Genomic DNA, 17,672 nt, shown 5'->3' with positions numbered 1-17,672 from the left:
AATTTCACTGGTGATTTGAATGTTACAAGGAAAGACATATTTAGTGGAGAATCAAGTATTGATAGTTTAGATTTGGAAGGCTTGCGCATGGATGGTGGTTTATATTTGAGGAAAATGAAAAATATTGAAGAAAGCTTAGGAGTCATAAAGATTTGCGTGGGTGCTTGTTTTGCTATATCTGTGCTATCATTTCTCATTTTGATGTTTAAGTGAAAATATTTCTAATGAATTGTGGCTCTAAAAGTGCTGTAAATCTGAACCTGTTGTGTTCAATGAATGAATGAATGAATCTGCTTTGGTAATCAATTGATATAATGGGCAAACACGATTTCCAGTTGATATGAACCTGCTTTGGTACTCACAGGCTGAACTTGGTACTCATCGAGACAACACAGCCAAAAAGCACATACACGAGCTATCCAAAGTGGACATTTGCAATGGTTTAAAGCAAAAGAAAGTATCACAATTAATTTAACTACCATTATAGCTATGCGGCAAGAGTTCAAGTATAGACATAATAAGAAGCAGTAAAGGTTCAGACTAAGTTCTAAAGCAAAAAGCACACATCAAAAGCCAATTTCCAAGATGCCTCAAGCATGGAACCAAATTCTGAAGCATTGAACCAAGTTATGAATGACTCAAACATAGACCAACTGATGAATGCAACATACCTCCTCAAGTTTTAGCGAAAGATAAATTAGCAAAACTAAACTAGTCCTTTTCATTTACCAATAAACCTCACACATAGTCCTTAAGCTAGGTTGGGGATATATAGTTCCACATAAATTTTTGGAAGTCAAATTCAATTTCTCTCGTATGACTAACTTAACATGGGTTCATACCACTGAACTTTGGATTCATTTGACAATATAGCTGTCCAGAAGTTCACAACCAATTTTTACAAAACAAAATAAGGTACATAAGTAGCTAATCATTAAGTCCAGCAGACACCAAGATTCAACAAAAAGTGTAGCAACAACATATTAACAATAGATGCCAAGATTCAACAGAAACTATAGCAACAACATATTAAGAAAAAGCATTTGCAGACAAATAACTTAGTTGAATTACAAACACGTTTAGCCCTTTTAGTCTTCACATTCTAGAAACACGTTTAGCTTTCTTAGCCCTCAAATTTTCCAACACACTTGCAACTGTTGGTACAAGTTTTCTGACTCTAGTTGATCTTCTAGTATCCAAAATGGGTTCAACAGCAGAAACAGCTCTTCTAGTATCCAAAACAGGTTCATCTGTTGATCTTCTAGTGTCCAAAACAGGTTCAACAGGTTCATCAGTTGGTCTTCTAGTTTCAAAAACTGGTTTAGCAGCAGAAGTTTCACAAGGCTGCATAAATATATAGGTTTAAGTTAGTTAAATGTAGTTAATTGCAGTAATAACCATAATCATTAATAGTACCTGTGACACTAAACCCTGTTGTGAGACAAATCCAATACTTGTTGCATTTCCAGCAATATCTGTTTCATTTGCTACATCATTTCTTGCATTTCCAGCGTTTGCAACATCACTACTTGTATTTCCAGCATTTGCAACATCATCGCCTACATTTCCAACATCACTAGCTCCAGCAAGCACCTATTTTAATGGTAACAAATTAAGTACATGTGGCATGATATGACACTGATATAAGTACATATAACACTAATATAAGTACATAAGGTAACAAATTAAGTACATATGACACTGATTACAAATTAACTACTACTTACCTTATAAAACTTGGACTTTGGATGAATTGAAAATTTACAAGTTCTAGAATTATGTCCTGGCCTAGAACACTTCTTACAGTGCACAACAAGTCCTTTTCTTGTAGATGTAGTGCCTCTAACTTCATCAGCTTCTCTTCTTCTCACTTTCTTGGGTCTTCTAGGTTGCTTTCTAATTTTTGGGGGATTCACCTTTTCAGCTCCTTTTGAATCCCAATACTCTTCAGAGGGCATTGCAGCTATAGTGTAGTTATAGGTGCTCAAGTATGCTTCTTTGCTATAACAAGGATCAACATAGTATTTAGGTTCTGATTTATTCCTTTGAATGGCAGCAATAGAATGTGAGCATGGAATCCCAGTTAGTTGCCATGATCTACATGTGCATGTTCTACGACTTATATCAACAACATATACTCTAGTCCCACAATCCACTTCATACTCAGCATCCCGAGAATAATGAGCTAAGCAGAACCTACTATTTAGCTTGTTTTTCTCAAGTCGTTCTTGTATGTTTGGACAAAGGTTCCCTTCATACTTTTGCATGCCTTCCCTTTTCACATTTAGCCTCTGCATGAGTTTTCTTCTTATCCACTCAAACATGAAGATGATTGTGAACTCTCTTGCTGGAAGTATGTAGAAATTAAATGACTCATTCAAATTATTAACAAGAATATCACTCTTGCATGAGGAGCTGAAATGTGACCTGGACCATAAATATGCGGGAATCCTGTTTAACCAACCAGCTGCATTCATAGTTTCTCCCACATTTGGATCAGCCCTTTCCAATTCAGCCATTGCTGTCTTGAAGTCACGAATGTTCCCAGTAGACGCAGCTGCCCAAAAGTACTTCTTTAACTCCTTTTCCTTGAACTTCTGTTTGAAATTTTGATATATATGACGAAGGCATTACCTATGCTCTGATTCAGGAAACACATCATCAATTGCACTGACTAATCCCTTTTGCCTATCAGATATGAATGTCCATGAACCTCCATTTTCAGCACCAACTTCAATTTTCAACTCTATCAAAAATCATTTCCATGAGTCATATCTCTCGACTTCCAATACAGCCATTGTAATGGAAAACATGTTATCATTGCCATTCCTACTCATAGCTATCAAAAGTTGTCCACCAAATGGACTTTTCAAAAAGCAGCCATCTAATCCAATTATTTGTCGACAACCAGCTAGAAACCCATTCTTCATTGCACTTAAACTCCAATACATTCTTTCAAATATCCCAACCTCGTTCTCATCCGGTCTAGTCACTTGTAGGACAATATGGCTACCAGGATTCTAGATCAACAAGGTAGCAGCATAATCTTTGATGACATGATATTATCTTATATCATCCCCTTGTAGTGCCTCTCTTGCCAATCTTTTAGCTCTATAAGTCTGTCTCATGCTTATGTCCACCATAATCTCTCTCCTCACAGTCTTGACAAATCCTTCAGTGGAAGAACTTGGTTCATCTCTAAACCTGTCTAAATTTTTTTTACTCAAATATCTTGCATTTGCATGATGGTTACTGTATTCTCTTCCACACACATGCACTCCCTTTATTGATTTGATCTGAAAGGTGTTTTCATTTTGAATTGGGCTTGCTCGTATTTCCCAAGAACAACCCTTTTTGCACAAGGCAATAACTTTTGCACTTTCATTTTTTTTGTACTTCATGGTGTAGCCTTTCCTGACATTCTATTCTACAAGTGCTTCTCTAAAGGCCCGCAAGTTCTTAAATTTATCCCCAACTTTCAACTCAAAATCTGATTTTCTAAATTCAACTGCAGCATTAAAATCTCGACAACTATTACCTTTCCCATTTCTTTCATCATCTCCCCACATAATGTCAAGCAGTTCTTCCTCATCAACAGCAAATTCATTCCACTCTTCATTAGTTTTAGAACTCTCCCCTTCTTCAAATTTGTTCTTAGAAGAGCCTGGTGGTTACAGATCCTCCATTGTATATGTCTGGTTTGCTGTTGCTGGTTCTTCATCTGTGCCTTTTGCCTGCTGCTGATTTTCTATTTCATTAGCCTTTGCTCTATTTGCAAAAATACCCTCATCTTCTGGTCCTTCTAATCCCTCTTTCAACTACTCAGGCTCTTCTAAACTATCAGATGTAGCATCACCGTACTCATCTTCATTTTCAGGCTGTTTTTCAATTTCATCTTGCTTTTCTACAGCTTTTTCACCTTTTTCCTTTGCTGAATTAGCCTCTGCTTTGCTGTGCTTTTTGTTTCCAGCTAGCTTGGTCTGTCTTCTCATTGACTTCTTGACTAGCTGTTTCCCCTTTCTGTTTGCTAACTTTTTTGGGGTATCTTTATCATATGTTACATTTTGTGCTCCACTATGTGGGGCATCAGTGGGGGCACTTTTACCATGACTTTTTACTCCAACTGAAGCAACTTCACTAGGCATTTCATCACACAATTCAGCATATATGTTGATAACATCTACTCCTTCATGTGCAGTTAACATTAATTCTATTTCTTTATCTCCTTTGATTTCAGCTGCTTCAACATACAACCCACAATTTGGTATTTCAAAATATAGGTTCACATTCGAGGCATCACCATACCTACTATACAATTTACACAACATATCCCTGGACAATTTTCTTGTCTCACAATTTTTAAATATGATAACATTGTTACCAGTATAGACAGTTTCTGGTTCCCATATGAATATACCACCGAAATGCAATTTTATAGTAATTCTTTTTGAAGTTGTCATTTTTTTTAAAGCCTGCATTAGAAATAGTGAAACACATGATAAGAAAAAAAAAACACAATCTGATTAAGAAAATGACATTTAATAGATTACACACTTCAATGAAAACACATGATTACTAAAAAATACAATCTGATTAAGAAAAGGACATATTGCATATCGCATACTTCCATGGACCACATCACGGCCAACAAGCCGACAAGCAAAAATTATTCAATGTCCAAATTGCCAAAACTTTATGAGCAACCATATCACTCTATATTATTGAAATCAAGCCACCCAAATTTGACCCAAATCTAACACTAATCAACAAATCTCAAACTAACAAAATCATATTCTACCAATGTTTAGTTGAAATTTCGGTGATTTTAGAACTCTCAAACACAATTTTTTTTGCCCTAATCTTAATGCATAAGTTCAATTCTAGTCGATAAAATACTCTATGCTTAAATATGATAATACAGACTGTCCCAAAGCAGCAAAATTTTAAATTAATCAACGCTTAAGCAAAATAATCACTGATTTATTAACTTTCCAATGCCCGATAGTTTCTGTTCAAAAACCATGCAAGTGCATCTTATATGCTAAACTGATGTCAAAAAACTTACCAGATGCAACAATAGCTTTCGTGATGCTCTTTCACAGCTACTTTTTGGTCTTCAATGGTAGATCTATGGTTTTAATTTTGTGGGTTAAATTTCTTTCCTTCATTCGGCGGTCATGTTTTTCCAATGTTTTAAAAATCGAACCGTTAATTGAACCGGTAAATTGAAAGGATCAAGGTTCAACCGGTCGGACCGGTTCAACCTCGGTTCAATGAATTTTTTTAAAAATAATTTATGTAAATATATATGTATAAAATAAGACATGTAATGGACTAATTTAATACTTTATATGATGAAAAGTTTATTATTTTTTAATAACTTGGATTTTTAAAAATAAAATTTTTAAATTATAAGTTAAAACAAATAAATTTCATCTCAATTTCAATTATATCTAAATTCAATCCAAAAATATCACAATATTTTGAAATTATACAAAATTCACGTCTATGAGAATTTAGATATTGTAAACTTAAATTTTAATTTACGTTTTGGGATTTAAAGATTGCAATTTAAAAGAAAGTTTGGAGTTCGAAGGAAGTCAAGAAAATCGAAAATAGAAATGTAAACTTGATAAAAAACAAAAAATGAGATAAAAGTAAGTGGTTGTGGTATTAAATAATTTGGGTTAAAAAAATAATTTTTTTAAACTTTTTTCAATTTAATGGACAAAAATAAAATTAAAAGATGGAAGAAAACATCAATAAATTAAAAATAAAGAGGTTTGATTAAAAAGGGAGTGACAAAAGAAAAGAGGATAGAGAGAGAGAATTAAAAATTAAAAAGAAAGAGTCATGAGAGAATGAGATTTTGTAAAAAAAAATAAAAATATATATATAAGTGTTTGTTTCATATAAATAAGTTATCAAAAAAAACTAATAAGATGTGATGGTGCAACGGTTAATACATTGGTCTTCTATTACAAAGATCTTGAGTTCGAATCTTGATAGTTGCATATTGCAAAACTTTAAAAAAAAAAAAAGGGAAAAGTTGATAACCGGAAACCATCGGTTCGGCGGTTTTCGCGGTTCAATCGGTTTTTGACCGGTTTTCTGGCAAAATCAACTATGTCATTGAATCGGACCGGCGTCATGGCCAGTTCGCGGTTCAACCGATCGAACCAGGCGGTCCGGTCCGATTTTCAAAACATTGTGTTTTTCTCTCACTTTCTCACGACAAAGACCAGAGCAAGGGAGAATCTAACTCATCTGCTTCCTTTTTGTATTTATATTAGGGTAATTTGGACATTTTGCCCACGAATCGTCACGGTGGGTGATTTCCGTCTATTTGCCAGTTCAACCCAAACCATTGGGGGTTTATGTATAGTTTTTTGAATCATGGGGGTTTATGTGGTTTTTGCGAAAATCATAGGGGGCTAAAATGTAATTTGTTCAAACAAAATTTAACTACAAAAGTTTTTAAATAAATTTTCTATTATTTTTTTCTATTATATATTATTATTTAGCATGTTTTCTTTTGTATTCAACCTTATAAATATTTGTTGTCCATGGTTGACTTTGGCTGGGGAGGTCGAATTACAGTTTTTCCTTTGTTAAAAAAACTGCTTGGAAATGCTGAGCCCTATTTCTTTTGCCCTATTCTTCAGCAAATGAAGGGAAAAGGGATAGTTTTAAGCATTATGTGCATTTGCAAGAGCATACTGCGTCAGGTTTCAGAGAAGACATGGATAAGTTGAAGAATTTAGAGGCTAGATTCCTTTGAATGAAAGGGTTTCTTGTTATCTTTGTCTATGTTCCTGTCGAATTCAAGAGGCTTCAACATGTGAAATTGGCAAGTCTTGTAATATGGGTCTCACGTTGCTCCACATGGCAGATATTGTATTGCATTTTGTTTTTCATTTACGTTTTGATTCTGCACTCCATTAAACCAAGAAATGAAACAAGACAAAACAACTTGGTTTGCTTTTACTCCTTTCTCTCCATTCAAAGCACTGGAAGTTTAATGTTTAGCAAGCTATCGCAGTTGTTTAGCGATTCAGGCTTTGCTAATGGATGTTTAGCCACAAAATTGATGTTAACCTACTTGTTACACTTATCAAACTTTGGTAATGAATGTTTGAAATATTTCTTTGATTACTTTGATCTCATCTCTGTCTTTTTTTAACTAATAATTAGTCATTGCAATTCCTTTTGCAAATAATTTTCATATGTAAAACAAATTATTGAAGCTATTATAACATATACTTGGCAATGAATGATTCAGCTAGATCGTTTAAAGTGGTTCTAGCACTTTTTAGCAATCCCCCTTTTAGTTTAGGGCTCCTTGTTTGGGATGAAAATGATCTGCAAACACCGAGGAGCCAAACTTTTTGTCTAAATATTCCTTGGTAATGTGTTTATGGCTTCGTCTGCATGGAAATACCAAAAAAATGTGTGGACAATAATCAACAGAAAATAAGAGAAAAGTACATCACTGCACTGTCCAGTATGTTAATGGAAACTCTGGACTATCTACACTGAAAATACTACGTAGTGATTCAAAATAATTTACCAAGAAATGAAGAACTATTTCCAACTATAAACTTATTTACTGGATTTGGTGGTCCTTCGTGGTATGAAAATTATTAAGGACACTTTCTGCATCAAAAGAAATTTTATCTGTGAAAACACACTTTATGTATGAAGGATCCCATTAAAGTAGAGATAAGAATTACGCCATATGATTGTATATGAATTATACCCCTCTTGGCATCTACAGATTTAAGGCACCAATACACTATCCAAACTTGTGAAACGCCTATACTAAAAATGTACTTTTGTTGCATAAAATACAATTTTTATTGCTTTAAAATTGGGCGGGGCATTTTACATTTCCATCGCGCATAGCGCGTTTATCCCTTCTAGTTATTCTTTAAAACAAAATGAGTAAGTTACGTGCAAATGACAACGACAAAGTTTTAGTAAAAGAAAGTCAGAAATTTGATGTCCTTCATACAACAATCATACTTATTTCCATTCTGCGAGAAAGGAAAAGTTCTACCTTGTCATGTTAATGCATAATCCACAATTATTTCACCCTTTTTATTAAGACATCTTTCTAAATTAACTATATTTATTTTTGTGAAAATTAACCACTGAGGTCTCCCTTAATGATAACCAAGCCCTTACTAAAAAAAAAATTAAAAACTCATAAGTGATAAAGTTTAAAATGTTGACATTTTTTATTTAGAGACTCGACAAGATGTAGAAATGTATGTATTACTTTATTGAGATTTAAGAAAAATTTGTTTAAATTATTTTAGGAAAATCCAATTTCAAATTTATAAAATAGAAGAAATCCACACATAAGACACTTAAATGGTGCAACAGAAAGAAAATGCCCCTAAATCTTATAGGGGAGCTAACAAAGCACAGAAAAATTCACACCAATTTTTGGTAGCTCAATGGCAGAAGTCGGCAAATTTTTTTTCCGAAATATATAAAATCGTCACATAAAGTTGGATACCAGTTTTTTTAAAAGATTAATCAGAAGACCGTTTTCCAAGTATAAGCTGTAATTTATGATTTGCAATGTTTATGATATTTTAATGTTCGTTAGTAAGTCTTTGGCTTTCAAATTCATCCTTCAGTCACATGCTTCGATAATAGCACTTGAGACTTATACTTTTTTTTTTTTTTAATTTATGAATAACACTAATTGTGACTACTATCTGTGAATATCTTCAAGATTTATGAATAGCACTGTTAAAATTGCTGATGTCTAATATCTTCTTTTTCTCAAGCACTTATATTTGCAAATTATTAAAAATGGTTCTTTTTTAACTTAATAAAATTGGTACTAAACCATTGATCATTAGAATTTTGTCGAAGGTTCCTTTTCTAAATTAATATTCGTGCTCCGTAATTGTGCTCAGGTGCTCCAATCCTGGTCGTTTGCATCCCAAAATGACTAATATGCCCTCCCTCCCTCCATTTCTTTCGTCGTGGGATGCCGCCATGGAGTAGAATTTTCCGCTCGTGATTTTAATTCGGACAGAGTCAATATTCAACAGTAGTCCAGAAATTGCTGTCACCTTCTTCAAGATTTCTAGCTCCTTTTTTTCTCCCCATGTACCAACTTGATTTTTCGGAATATGTAGGAACATGTTAAAAGAAGATGGTTCGGAAGGACAGAGTTGTCATTTCACTGTATGAAAGATGAAGTTGGAATGCCCACGGTGATTTGAAGTCTAAAGATGCTAACTTCCTGCCACTATCACCAAATTCACCTGCAATAAGCAAGCCAGTCTTCACCATTCATCAGGGTTATCTAATCAAAGCTTGGCAAACATTGATTTTGTCCCGAGTTAGTTTTATTAGTCTCAATTGAAACATGAATACCATTAGCTTCTCCTCGTGTTCTCAGACATGCTTTATGTTGGCCTATAATGAAGCCAATCGCATACAGAAGTTCTTCTCAGTCTCTCCCGTAGAGGAAAAAGGGTGTCTGGAGTGCCTGAAGAACATTCTGAACTCTGCAACGTGATTTTCCAAATGCCACAGTCATTGGAACTGTTAGCAGAATGTGTATTTATGCAGGTAGCAGCGAAATGAGTGGGTGTTCCGGAGTTCTTTGTTCTTCGAACTTATTCGGTATCATTCTCTCCATTGCCATGGTCTTTAGTTGCTGGCAAGGGATTATCAGTGGGGAAATCGTCTGTATCAGCTTCATGAGATGATCCATCTGCTTTCCCATCCGAAGTATCAGAATCTGACTCTAAAGTACTGGCATCCAAGGCTGGGACTGGCAGGGAGGCTATGGCAGGATCTCCTTCTGTCTTCCAGAACAAGGGCACCTTCTTATCATCTTCCTTCATCCTCTCCGAGTATTTACTTATGTCAAAATCTTCACCTTGTTTCCCTCCAAATGCTGGCTCCAGCTGATCCATGTCAAACAACTCCTCCAGTATCTTCTTGGCGTTAGAGTCATCTGAATATACAAATTTCACTTTGTTGGCAGTCTTGGGCTCCAAAAAAGGCTTCACTACCTGCACAAAAGAATCAGCTACAGTTTAAGCTATCAGAGTTCCAAGTTCAAGATGGCAAGCACGTCTCATACATAAGCTTGTCCGACATAGTCTAAGAGGATACAGTCTTTCAAACAATAAGCAGATATTTCTGAATTTCCAAACACATAAAGACCAAAGCATATCAGAAAACCACCTCAATTTGTATTAAGGCTGCCTTTTGTTACGTCTCAAAATATACTTTGTTGAGACACCATGGTAGCACGAAAATAAACAAAAACCTCAGGAAAAAAATGACATCTATAGCTTTTGCACAAGTTTGACAGACTCTCAATGAGCTCTAGTTTTTTGGTTTCACCAGAAACGAGAAACTGGAAGTTAAACAAACACAGGTAACTAAGATACAATTATCAGGAAGTAACTAACAAAAGTCACCTTAAGTTCCTGAATGTATCACTGAAATGGCATCAATTTGGGATTGGTGGAATAATGCATTCCAAAGCCCACTTTGAGCTTTTACACAAAAACCAAGCTTTAAATTCTCTTACTTAGGCCTTAAGCTCAAGTTCAGTAAGACACCCCCCAGATAATTCTATGTTGAAATAAGTTACAATCACCTATACAAAATTGAATAAATGAAATGAGACTTGCCTTCCAAAATGGCTCAAATATCTTGGGTGCATCATAAAGCACTGCCATACCCAGCCTCTCCGGATAATGCTCTTGCAAGACATGAGCAGTCTCCTTTGTCACCTTGACGGAGATATGTGACATGTTGAAGCCATGAAAGTCAATCAACCAGACCATCTGTTCTTGGTTTTCGGGAAGATTTACAATAGCATTCTCCATGCAATAAACCAGATACTTGATTTGGCCTTTGATTGACTTGGAGTTCTGTGGAGATACCCAACAGAAGAAAGTTAAAGTTTGTGACCCCAGACAACAAATTCCAATTGTATGTGATATAAGTGACATCTATATGCAAACAGCATGCGAACTAGACTTTCATCTTAAAGCCTACCTTTGCATGCAACTTGTAAAGCTAACATGAAAGACTGAGTTTAATAAACATAGAAGGTTGCTTTAATTTTGGCTTTGGTGTGACCCTTGATGAGATCAACTAAAGCCCTCATACTAAAAATGTAAATGGCAATTCTATACTTCATAACAAAGATCAGGAAGTACTTCATATTTTAGTTTTAGCAGATATTCCAAAGAAAAATATTGTCCCTATTTTTATATTTTGAAAGTATCCATGTTTGACCATCAATTGGTCACGTAAAATGCACTTTGAGTAGCAGAAATTTTTTTGTTTTCCCTTTTCTCCATAACAGCAAATTGTTGTGGTTAAGATCAAAGCTAAGCCTTTGGACGTTAGATCATCTTTCTTATAGGATGCCCATAAATATGATTTCCCACCACACTTAAAACTGTCAATAATAGATTCAGCTGAACATTTTATAGCTGTCTCAAATGGGCAACTACTATTGATATAAAAAGCAGAGGGACTATTCCTTTGGGCCATTATCCAGCAATTCTACCACCACCACTTAGCAGTCTCAATATGTTTTTTCTGTAAGTGTATGTCCTTGTAAAGGAGTTGGAAGATGAAATCAGTCAGTATTGATAGAAATAAACACCACATAACACTTAGCATTCACTAACATAGTGCTGACAGGACCACTATAATCTACAGGTGAATAACAATGCGCAAAATGGAAATCTTGGCTTAAAGGTTGAATATGGAGTCCTGTCTGATAAAACTCCCAACACTCTAAGTAAGACCAATGCATGATAAATAATGCATCATAAAATAATAACCATTTAGACATATCCAACTGAAGTAAAGCTAATGCTAAATAAATCACATGATTGTGAACGAACTTGGCATCTGGGTCTCATGACAAGAACTGTCCTCCCTAGCTTGTCTTTGTAATTTGATCTGTATATTTTTCCTGTTTCTGCTTCATGGGCAACATCCTCCTATATCACAACAAAAAGAAAATATATCAAATGTGACCCTCATAAAAACCCCTAAACCTTCGGGGATTAGGGGAAGAAGAGAATCAAGCAGGCCATCAAAACCATGACAAGAAACACACCATCATTTCACCTAGAATGATACAGAATAGAAAAAGAAAATCTAGTTTGCCGCCACCTGACTTTGTAAAATAACTTGAGACCAGCAATAAACTTGCTTGTGACGCAATGTAATGCTTAGCATACAAAAACTAAAGAGAAACGAGATGACTAACTTCATTTGCTAATAATGTCATTTACAGCTAAGGCATTCAATCCAAGGGAAGAAAGTGCTTTACTCACAACACAAATGAGAACATTTAGGTAGTGGGTTTAGGACAACTACATATCTTTTTAAAATTAAGCACCAGGTCTAGCCAAGAGAAAAAAAGTGACATGAAGGAGGAGTTTATCCTTTAGGCAAAATAATCAAACCAAATAGAAGTATGCCAATGGCATCCTGGTTTTCTGAAGATGAAAAATTAATCAGAGTAAAAGCTAAAGTTAAAGTGAGAGAATTTGTTCTTTAGGCAAACCACAACAGCATCAGTACTTGTATGAAGATCATAGATTAATCTGAGTGAAGCAGGATTTACCCATCGAATCTCTTCAGGCTTGTATTCACGTCTCCATTTCAAGGATGCTTTAAGCATTTTAACAGCCTTCTTGACATTCCAATTGCGTGCCCTTAGATATCTTGCTATGCATGCATCAGAACAGAAAAGGGCCAATTTGCCTGAGAGTGGCCCAATCGACCTTCTTACCTCATTAATCTGCAAATACAGAAATTCCTTACAATATTTTCCTTTTTTCATTCTCATATTACCCATTCAACTACTACAACCCTCCCCCCACCCACCCTAAACCATGAGGGCTCCAGTCAGAAAAGATTCATACAGCATGATCACATTACCTTTTCCTTTTCTGCTTCTGGAAACACAGAGATCTCAATGCCATTGGAAGTGGCAGTTTTTGTCCCTGAACTCATAATCGGAAAAGTCGTCTAGTTGATTGAAATGATTGTAACTCACTAACTCCCTCCTTCAAGAAGAAATCACTGACCTGGAATAAAGAACTATATCACTTGGTGCTGCTTGATCAACCTGAAAAGCAGCATGAAGTTAAATCAGGTAAAGTTAAATCAGGTAGAGTAATTATAATCACACTCCTATCTTTTTGTAAGAAGGAATTTAAACTCTGTTGGGAGGTCAGGTCAGCTCCCTACTAATTACATCTCTTCGTTTTATGCAGGTCACTCAAATTCATGCAAAATGGCAAGAAGATCATGACAATTTCTCAACTGTGGACAAGTTTTGGAACATTTACATTGTTATGCACATCCTAAAGTCTTTGAGAAAGAAAAGGCGTTCAACAATATACAAGCATACATCACTTGTATAAACAGAAAGCACAACTGAACGTGTGCTGGAGAATCTCCAGGTAATCATCCAATTGATGGCTAGCCCATTTTAGTCTAATTCACCATTTACAGATACAATTGCTTAAGTTATAGACAGTTTTTTTTTTTGGGTTCACAATTTAAAAGGCCTAGTTATTCAGGCAAGTGATCAATAATAATCCAATTACATAGTAATATGCATCTTATATGCTAGGTACCGAGTAAAAATTGTAACTACAATGAACATTTGCCATCTTAATGCAAGCTCCAGGAGCTTTCTGCGCTTATAAACTAGTAAAAAGGAAGCCTTTTCATGATGCAACCACATCAAAATCTATATACATATTCAGAAATCCAAACATACTCAGACCACATAGTTTCTAGTCTTCATCAACTACAGACTTCATATTCAGAAATCCACACAAAATCACAACTGTTTGGTTTTTTGCCGTTTGCATCCCAATTCACCTCAATGCCAACTACAGCATACACGCTGCAATATCCAATTCAATCAAAGAAATCTCATTTGGTAAAGAAAATTGAAAAACCTCTCTTCCTTTTTCTTAATTTCCGTTTAGAATAATTGACAAGTGAAAATGAAAACTTAAATTCTTGAACAACGGACAACAGTCAATTACATGTTGGACCAACCAACCACCCCCCACCCCAAACTCCACCCACCCCCGGGGCAACCTCCATCTTTCCCCTATGTACTAATACATTAAAGCTAAGCCCAAGATTTGCAACCCCACAACAAACAGGTACACATAAGCCACTGGAAATTAATGCAAATAAAATTCACCTACACCCAATACTTCCACTCAACCACCCAACCCCCCCCTCCCCCAACAAAACAAAAGAAAAAAGAATTTGGTAACTAAATCGAGCTGTAAACATAACTTTAATCCATCAGAAGCAAAAACCCAGATGAATAAAGCAGCTTCAAGATTAAACATTTGCACATGAATTCAAGAACTTGAAAAGCATTACCTCTTGGGAAGAATCAAGATTGATGTCCAGACTGCCAAGAATGGATGAAAGAGGCCAAAGGGGGTCAACTGAGCAGAGGAGTATGCTTAGAAGTTAGAACAGAGGGATTCCTGATGGGTTGTTGACATTGTACTTGACGATTCTAAATGTATATTTGGGTTGATGGTTATGTCATATTTAGCGTGCACACCATGTGAGCAAAACTGGAAAATTACAAACACAGACTATTTCGCTTTGCCTTCAAGACAAAGGTCAGAAATTTTGAACCGCCTCAGATTCTCTCGAGATATATTTGTTAGAACAGTAGAAAAAAGAGTTTTGTATTACCTGGTCCACAATAACTCCATAATATGATATATCTTTCCAGCCTCGCGGTTAAATTTTATTTATTATGAGTTTACACCCTATGCTCCTTTCTAATCGAGCATTTTTTACTTGGCCTCATTGATAGTTTTAAAATAATTTCCCCCCCTCCTCGCAAACTTTTTTACTCTTATTATGAGTTTACATTATAATTTTTTTTTAATCGAACACTTGTTCCTTGGCCTCATTGATATTTTGGAAATAATTGTGGATAATTAAATATTTTTTAAAAGACAACGATGAGTTACCTTTAATTGATATTAGATTTTTCATTTTAATCTTTGAACACCTAAATAACATATAGTCAAATAGGTTGTTTGACCATATGTTACTAGACTTTTTTAGGTTGACTATATTTATTAGGAGAGACCATTATTTGCTATTTGGATTAGCAAATGGCAAGGAGGGCAAATCGTAAAATGCAAAAGTCTCGTAAAATGCAAAAGCCAATCTGCTTGGTTAGACAAAAAAAAGGAGGGCAAATCGTATGTCCTCTTTGACCATATGTGTTACTTAATCCAAATAGTAGAAAAGAGGACAAACCATTATTTGGATTAAAAGTGAAATACTTTATTACCTAACGGTCAAAGTTGGCACACCTCTAGACCTTTATATGTATCAAACAATAATATATGTTTTAACATTAGCCAACAATTAAGGATTTCAAACGCATAACTTATTCAATGATTGTGTTCAAACGCACAACTTAAGCCTTGCTTGGATTGCGATTTTTCGTCGGAAAATTACGTCGTTTTCCGTGATCACATTTTTCTATTATCTTTTTCTCTCACATACATCAAATCGCTACAGTAATTTTTCCATGAAAAATCATGAAAAATGCAATCCAAACACAACCTTAGTGTTGCCATTTCAAAATGTTGTCCTTTATATGAATGCTTTTCCCAAAAGAAAGAATTTCTTTAAATGCACTGTCGAGAACTAACTACTTGTATTTGTAATAATTACTAGCTAAATAACAAGAACCTTGTCCTTTGAAATGGCAAACAAAGAAAAAAAATTTTCTTATTAATTTTCTACGGGCACTTTAAGCGTTTAGGTGATGTTTTCTTTGCAAAATGTATAATGAGATCAGCAAATATCTGTGTTAGTTTAGGCTTGCATGATCAAATTCAAAAGTTAAGGGGTGGAAGTAAAAATACCCTAATTTCTCGTCGGGTCAGTCAATTATATAGTTCTCTCTTCCAAGATTTGTTCTAGTTTCTCTGACTAGCATTAATTTACTCAATAATTTTCAATGTTAACACAATTCAAATGCATTGATTGAATATTGGACATTAGAGAACGGACTTCAATCAATCAGCGACGCTAGTTTCGCCAATGGTCAGCGAATTGGTTCTATAGCTTGATGTGACTGATTTTTTGAAGTAGTTTAAGATGATGACATAGTTTTCAGGGGCAGGCAACCAGAAATCCATGACCATTGGTGTCAAACAACGAATCATTAATTTAACGAACATTTTTATTTCATATAACAAGTTTATAAGTCAAATATTTTTATTACTTTTCTTCAAATCTTCACTATTATTAAAATAAAAAAAAAATCGTCCACTTGTAAGTGTTTTTAAAACTAAATAAGTTTTCAAAATATTTAATTATTTTTAAGTGGGGCATTTAATTATTACAAAAGGGGCTTCAGGAGCTGCCCCTCTCCTAAAAAATTTTGGAAAATCTTATTTGCATCATTCTTTTACCTTAATAATTTTTTATGCCATTACGAGATTGTTTCAATTGCATTTTCAATAGAGTTTTTGAAGAAAATTGCTGAAGTATTTTATAAGATGTGATGTATGTATGGTATAAAAGGTAATTACAAAATGTGTAAAAGGAATATTCACAAATATTTAAGAGAAAAAAGGTAGATGCCAAGGAAGTATTTTTGGTTGGACGAAGATAAAAATTTGCGTAATTCCCAAACAGCATTGGAAGTTGTAAATTTTCTTTTTTTTTGGGGGGTAGGCCTGTCAATGGGTCGGGTCTAGACCGGATCCGGACCGGATCCGTGAAATTATTGTGGGTATGGGTAGGGGTTTAATTCCGTTTCCCGGATCCGGATCCGTTTTGTCAAACAAAAAACGGGTTGGATACGGAATATAGTATTCCGACCCGTATTAGACCGGGATCTGGATATAAATGAATTAATAATTTAAAATATATATTTATCAATATAATTTGATTAGGGTGATGTATTTTAATAAAGTTAATTTGATTTCTTTTCTTATTTGGTTTTTTCTTTGCATTAGTTAGAAATTAGTTTACAAATATATTTTTTTCTCATTTTTATTAGAAATTATAAATTTTGGTAAATTTGTTCGGGTAGACCCGGATCCGGAACATAGAATAAAAGACTCGTCGGGTAAACGGGTCGGATCCGGATCCGGCATAGTAATTCGGGTCCGGGTCCGAAATAATTAATTCCGGCCCGTTGACAGCCCTAGGGGGGTAGGAAGAGGTTAAAAATTTGGACAAACTACAACTTGTAACAGTGGATATAGTTGTGTTAGCTAACCGGTTGGTTGGAGAGAGAAACTAAGGAATTTTTTTAGGTGTTTCCATCCCGTCAAACATCATCATAAATGGAATTTTTTTAGTTGCTAATAGAAGAATTTTTCTTGGACATAAATGGACTTTTCTCCGGGGCAGCTGCCGATATTTCTGTATTCAGGGCCTATTATATATGAACATGTAAAGGCCAGCTGATGGGTAATTGGGTATGATCATTGTTTATTAACACGGCATCTAACTATTAATTATGGACTATCCCTCTCATGCGGGACTCCTAATCTTTGGAAGAGATAACAAATCCTAGAGTTTGTCTTTGAAGAGGGTTGCAAAGCATGACTTGTCGGAGGACTTCT

The 17,672-nt window shown here is 35.0% G+C and overlaps 1 protein-coding gene and 1 long non-coding RNA gene across 2 annotated transcripts; both read right to left on the bottom strand.

The window, feature by feature from the left end:
• Positions 1-1,049: 1,049 nt before the first annotated feature.
• Positions 1,050-5,155, bottom strand: LOC140015496 (uncharacterized). Its single transcript, XR_011822131.1, has 3 exons — positions 5,066-5,155; positions 1,417-1,593; positions 1,050-1,344 (listed from the first exon to the last, which is right to left on the bottom strand). It is a non-coding gene; the product is annotated as an uncharacterized lncRNA (long non-coding RNA).
• A 4,389-nt stretch (positions 5,156-9,544) lies between these two features.
• On the bottom strand, positions 9,545-14,692 carry LOC113710885 (uncharacterized). The gene is made up of 6 exons (XM_072067828.1): positions 14,434-14,692; positions 12,958-13,147; positions 12,641-12,817; positions 11,910-12,008; positions 10,673-10,919; positions 9,545-10,042 (listed from the first exon to the last, which is right to left on the bottom strand). The coding sequence occupies exons 2-6, from the start codon at positions 13,030-13,032 to the stop codon at positions 9,645-9,647; spliced, it is 996 nt and encodes a 331-aa protein (XP_071923929.1). The 5' UTR covers positions 13,033-13,147; positions 14,434-14,692; the 3' UTR covers positions 9,545-9,644.
• Between the last annotated feature and the right edge of the window lie 2,980 nt (positions 14,693-17,672).

This window comes from Coffea arabica, chromosome 10e, assembly GCF_036785885.1.
Source record: "Coffea arabica cultivar ET-39 chromosome 10e, Coffea Arabica ET-39 HiFi, whole genome shotgun sequence".
Taxonomy (NCBI): Eukaryota; Viridiplantae; Streptophyta; class Magnoliopsida; order Gentianales; family Rubiaceae; genus Coffea; species Coffea arabica.
This window is presented reverse-complemented; position numbering and strand designations above follow the sequence as displayed.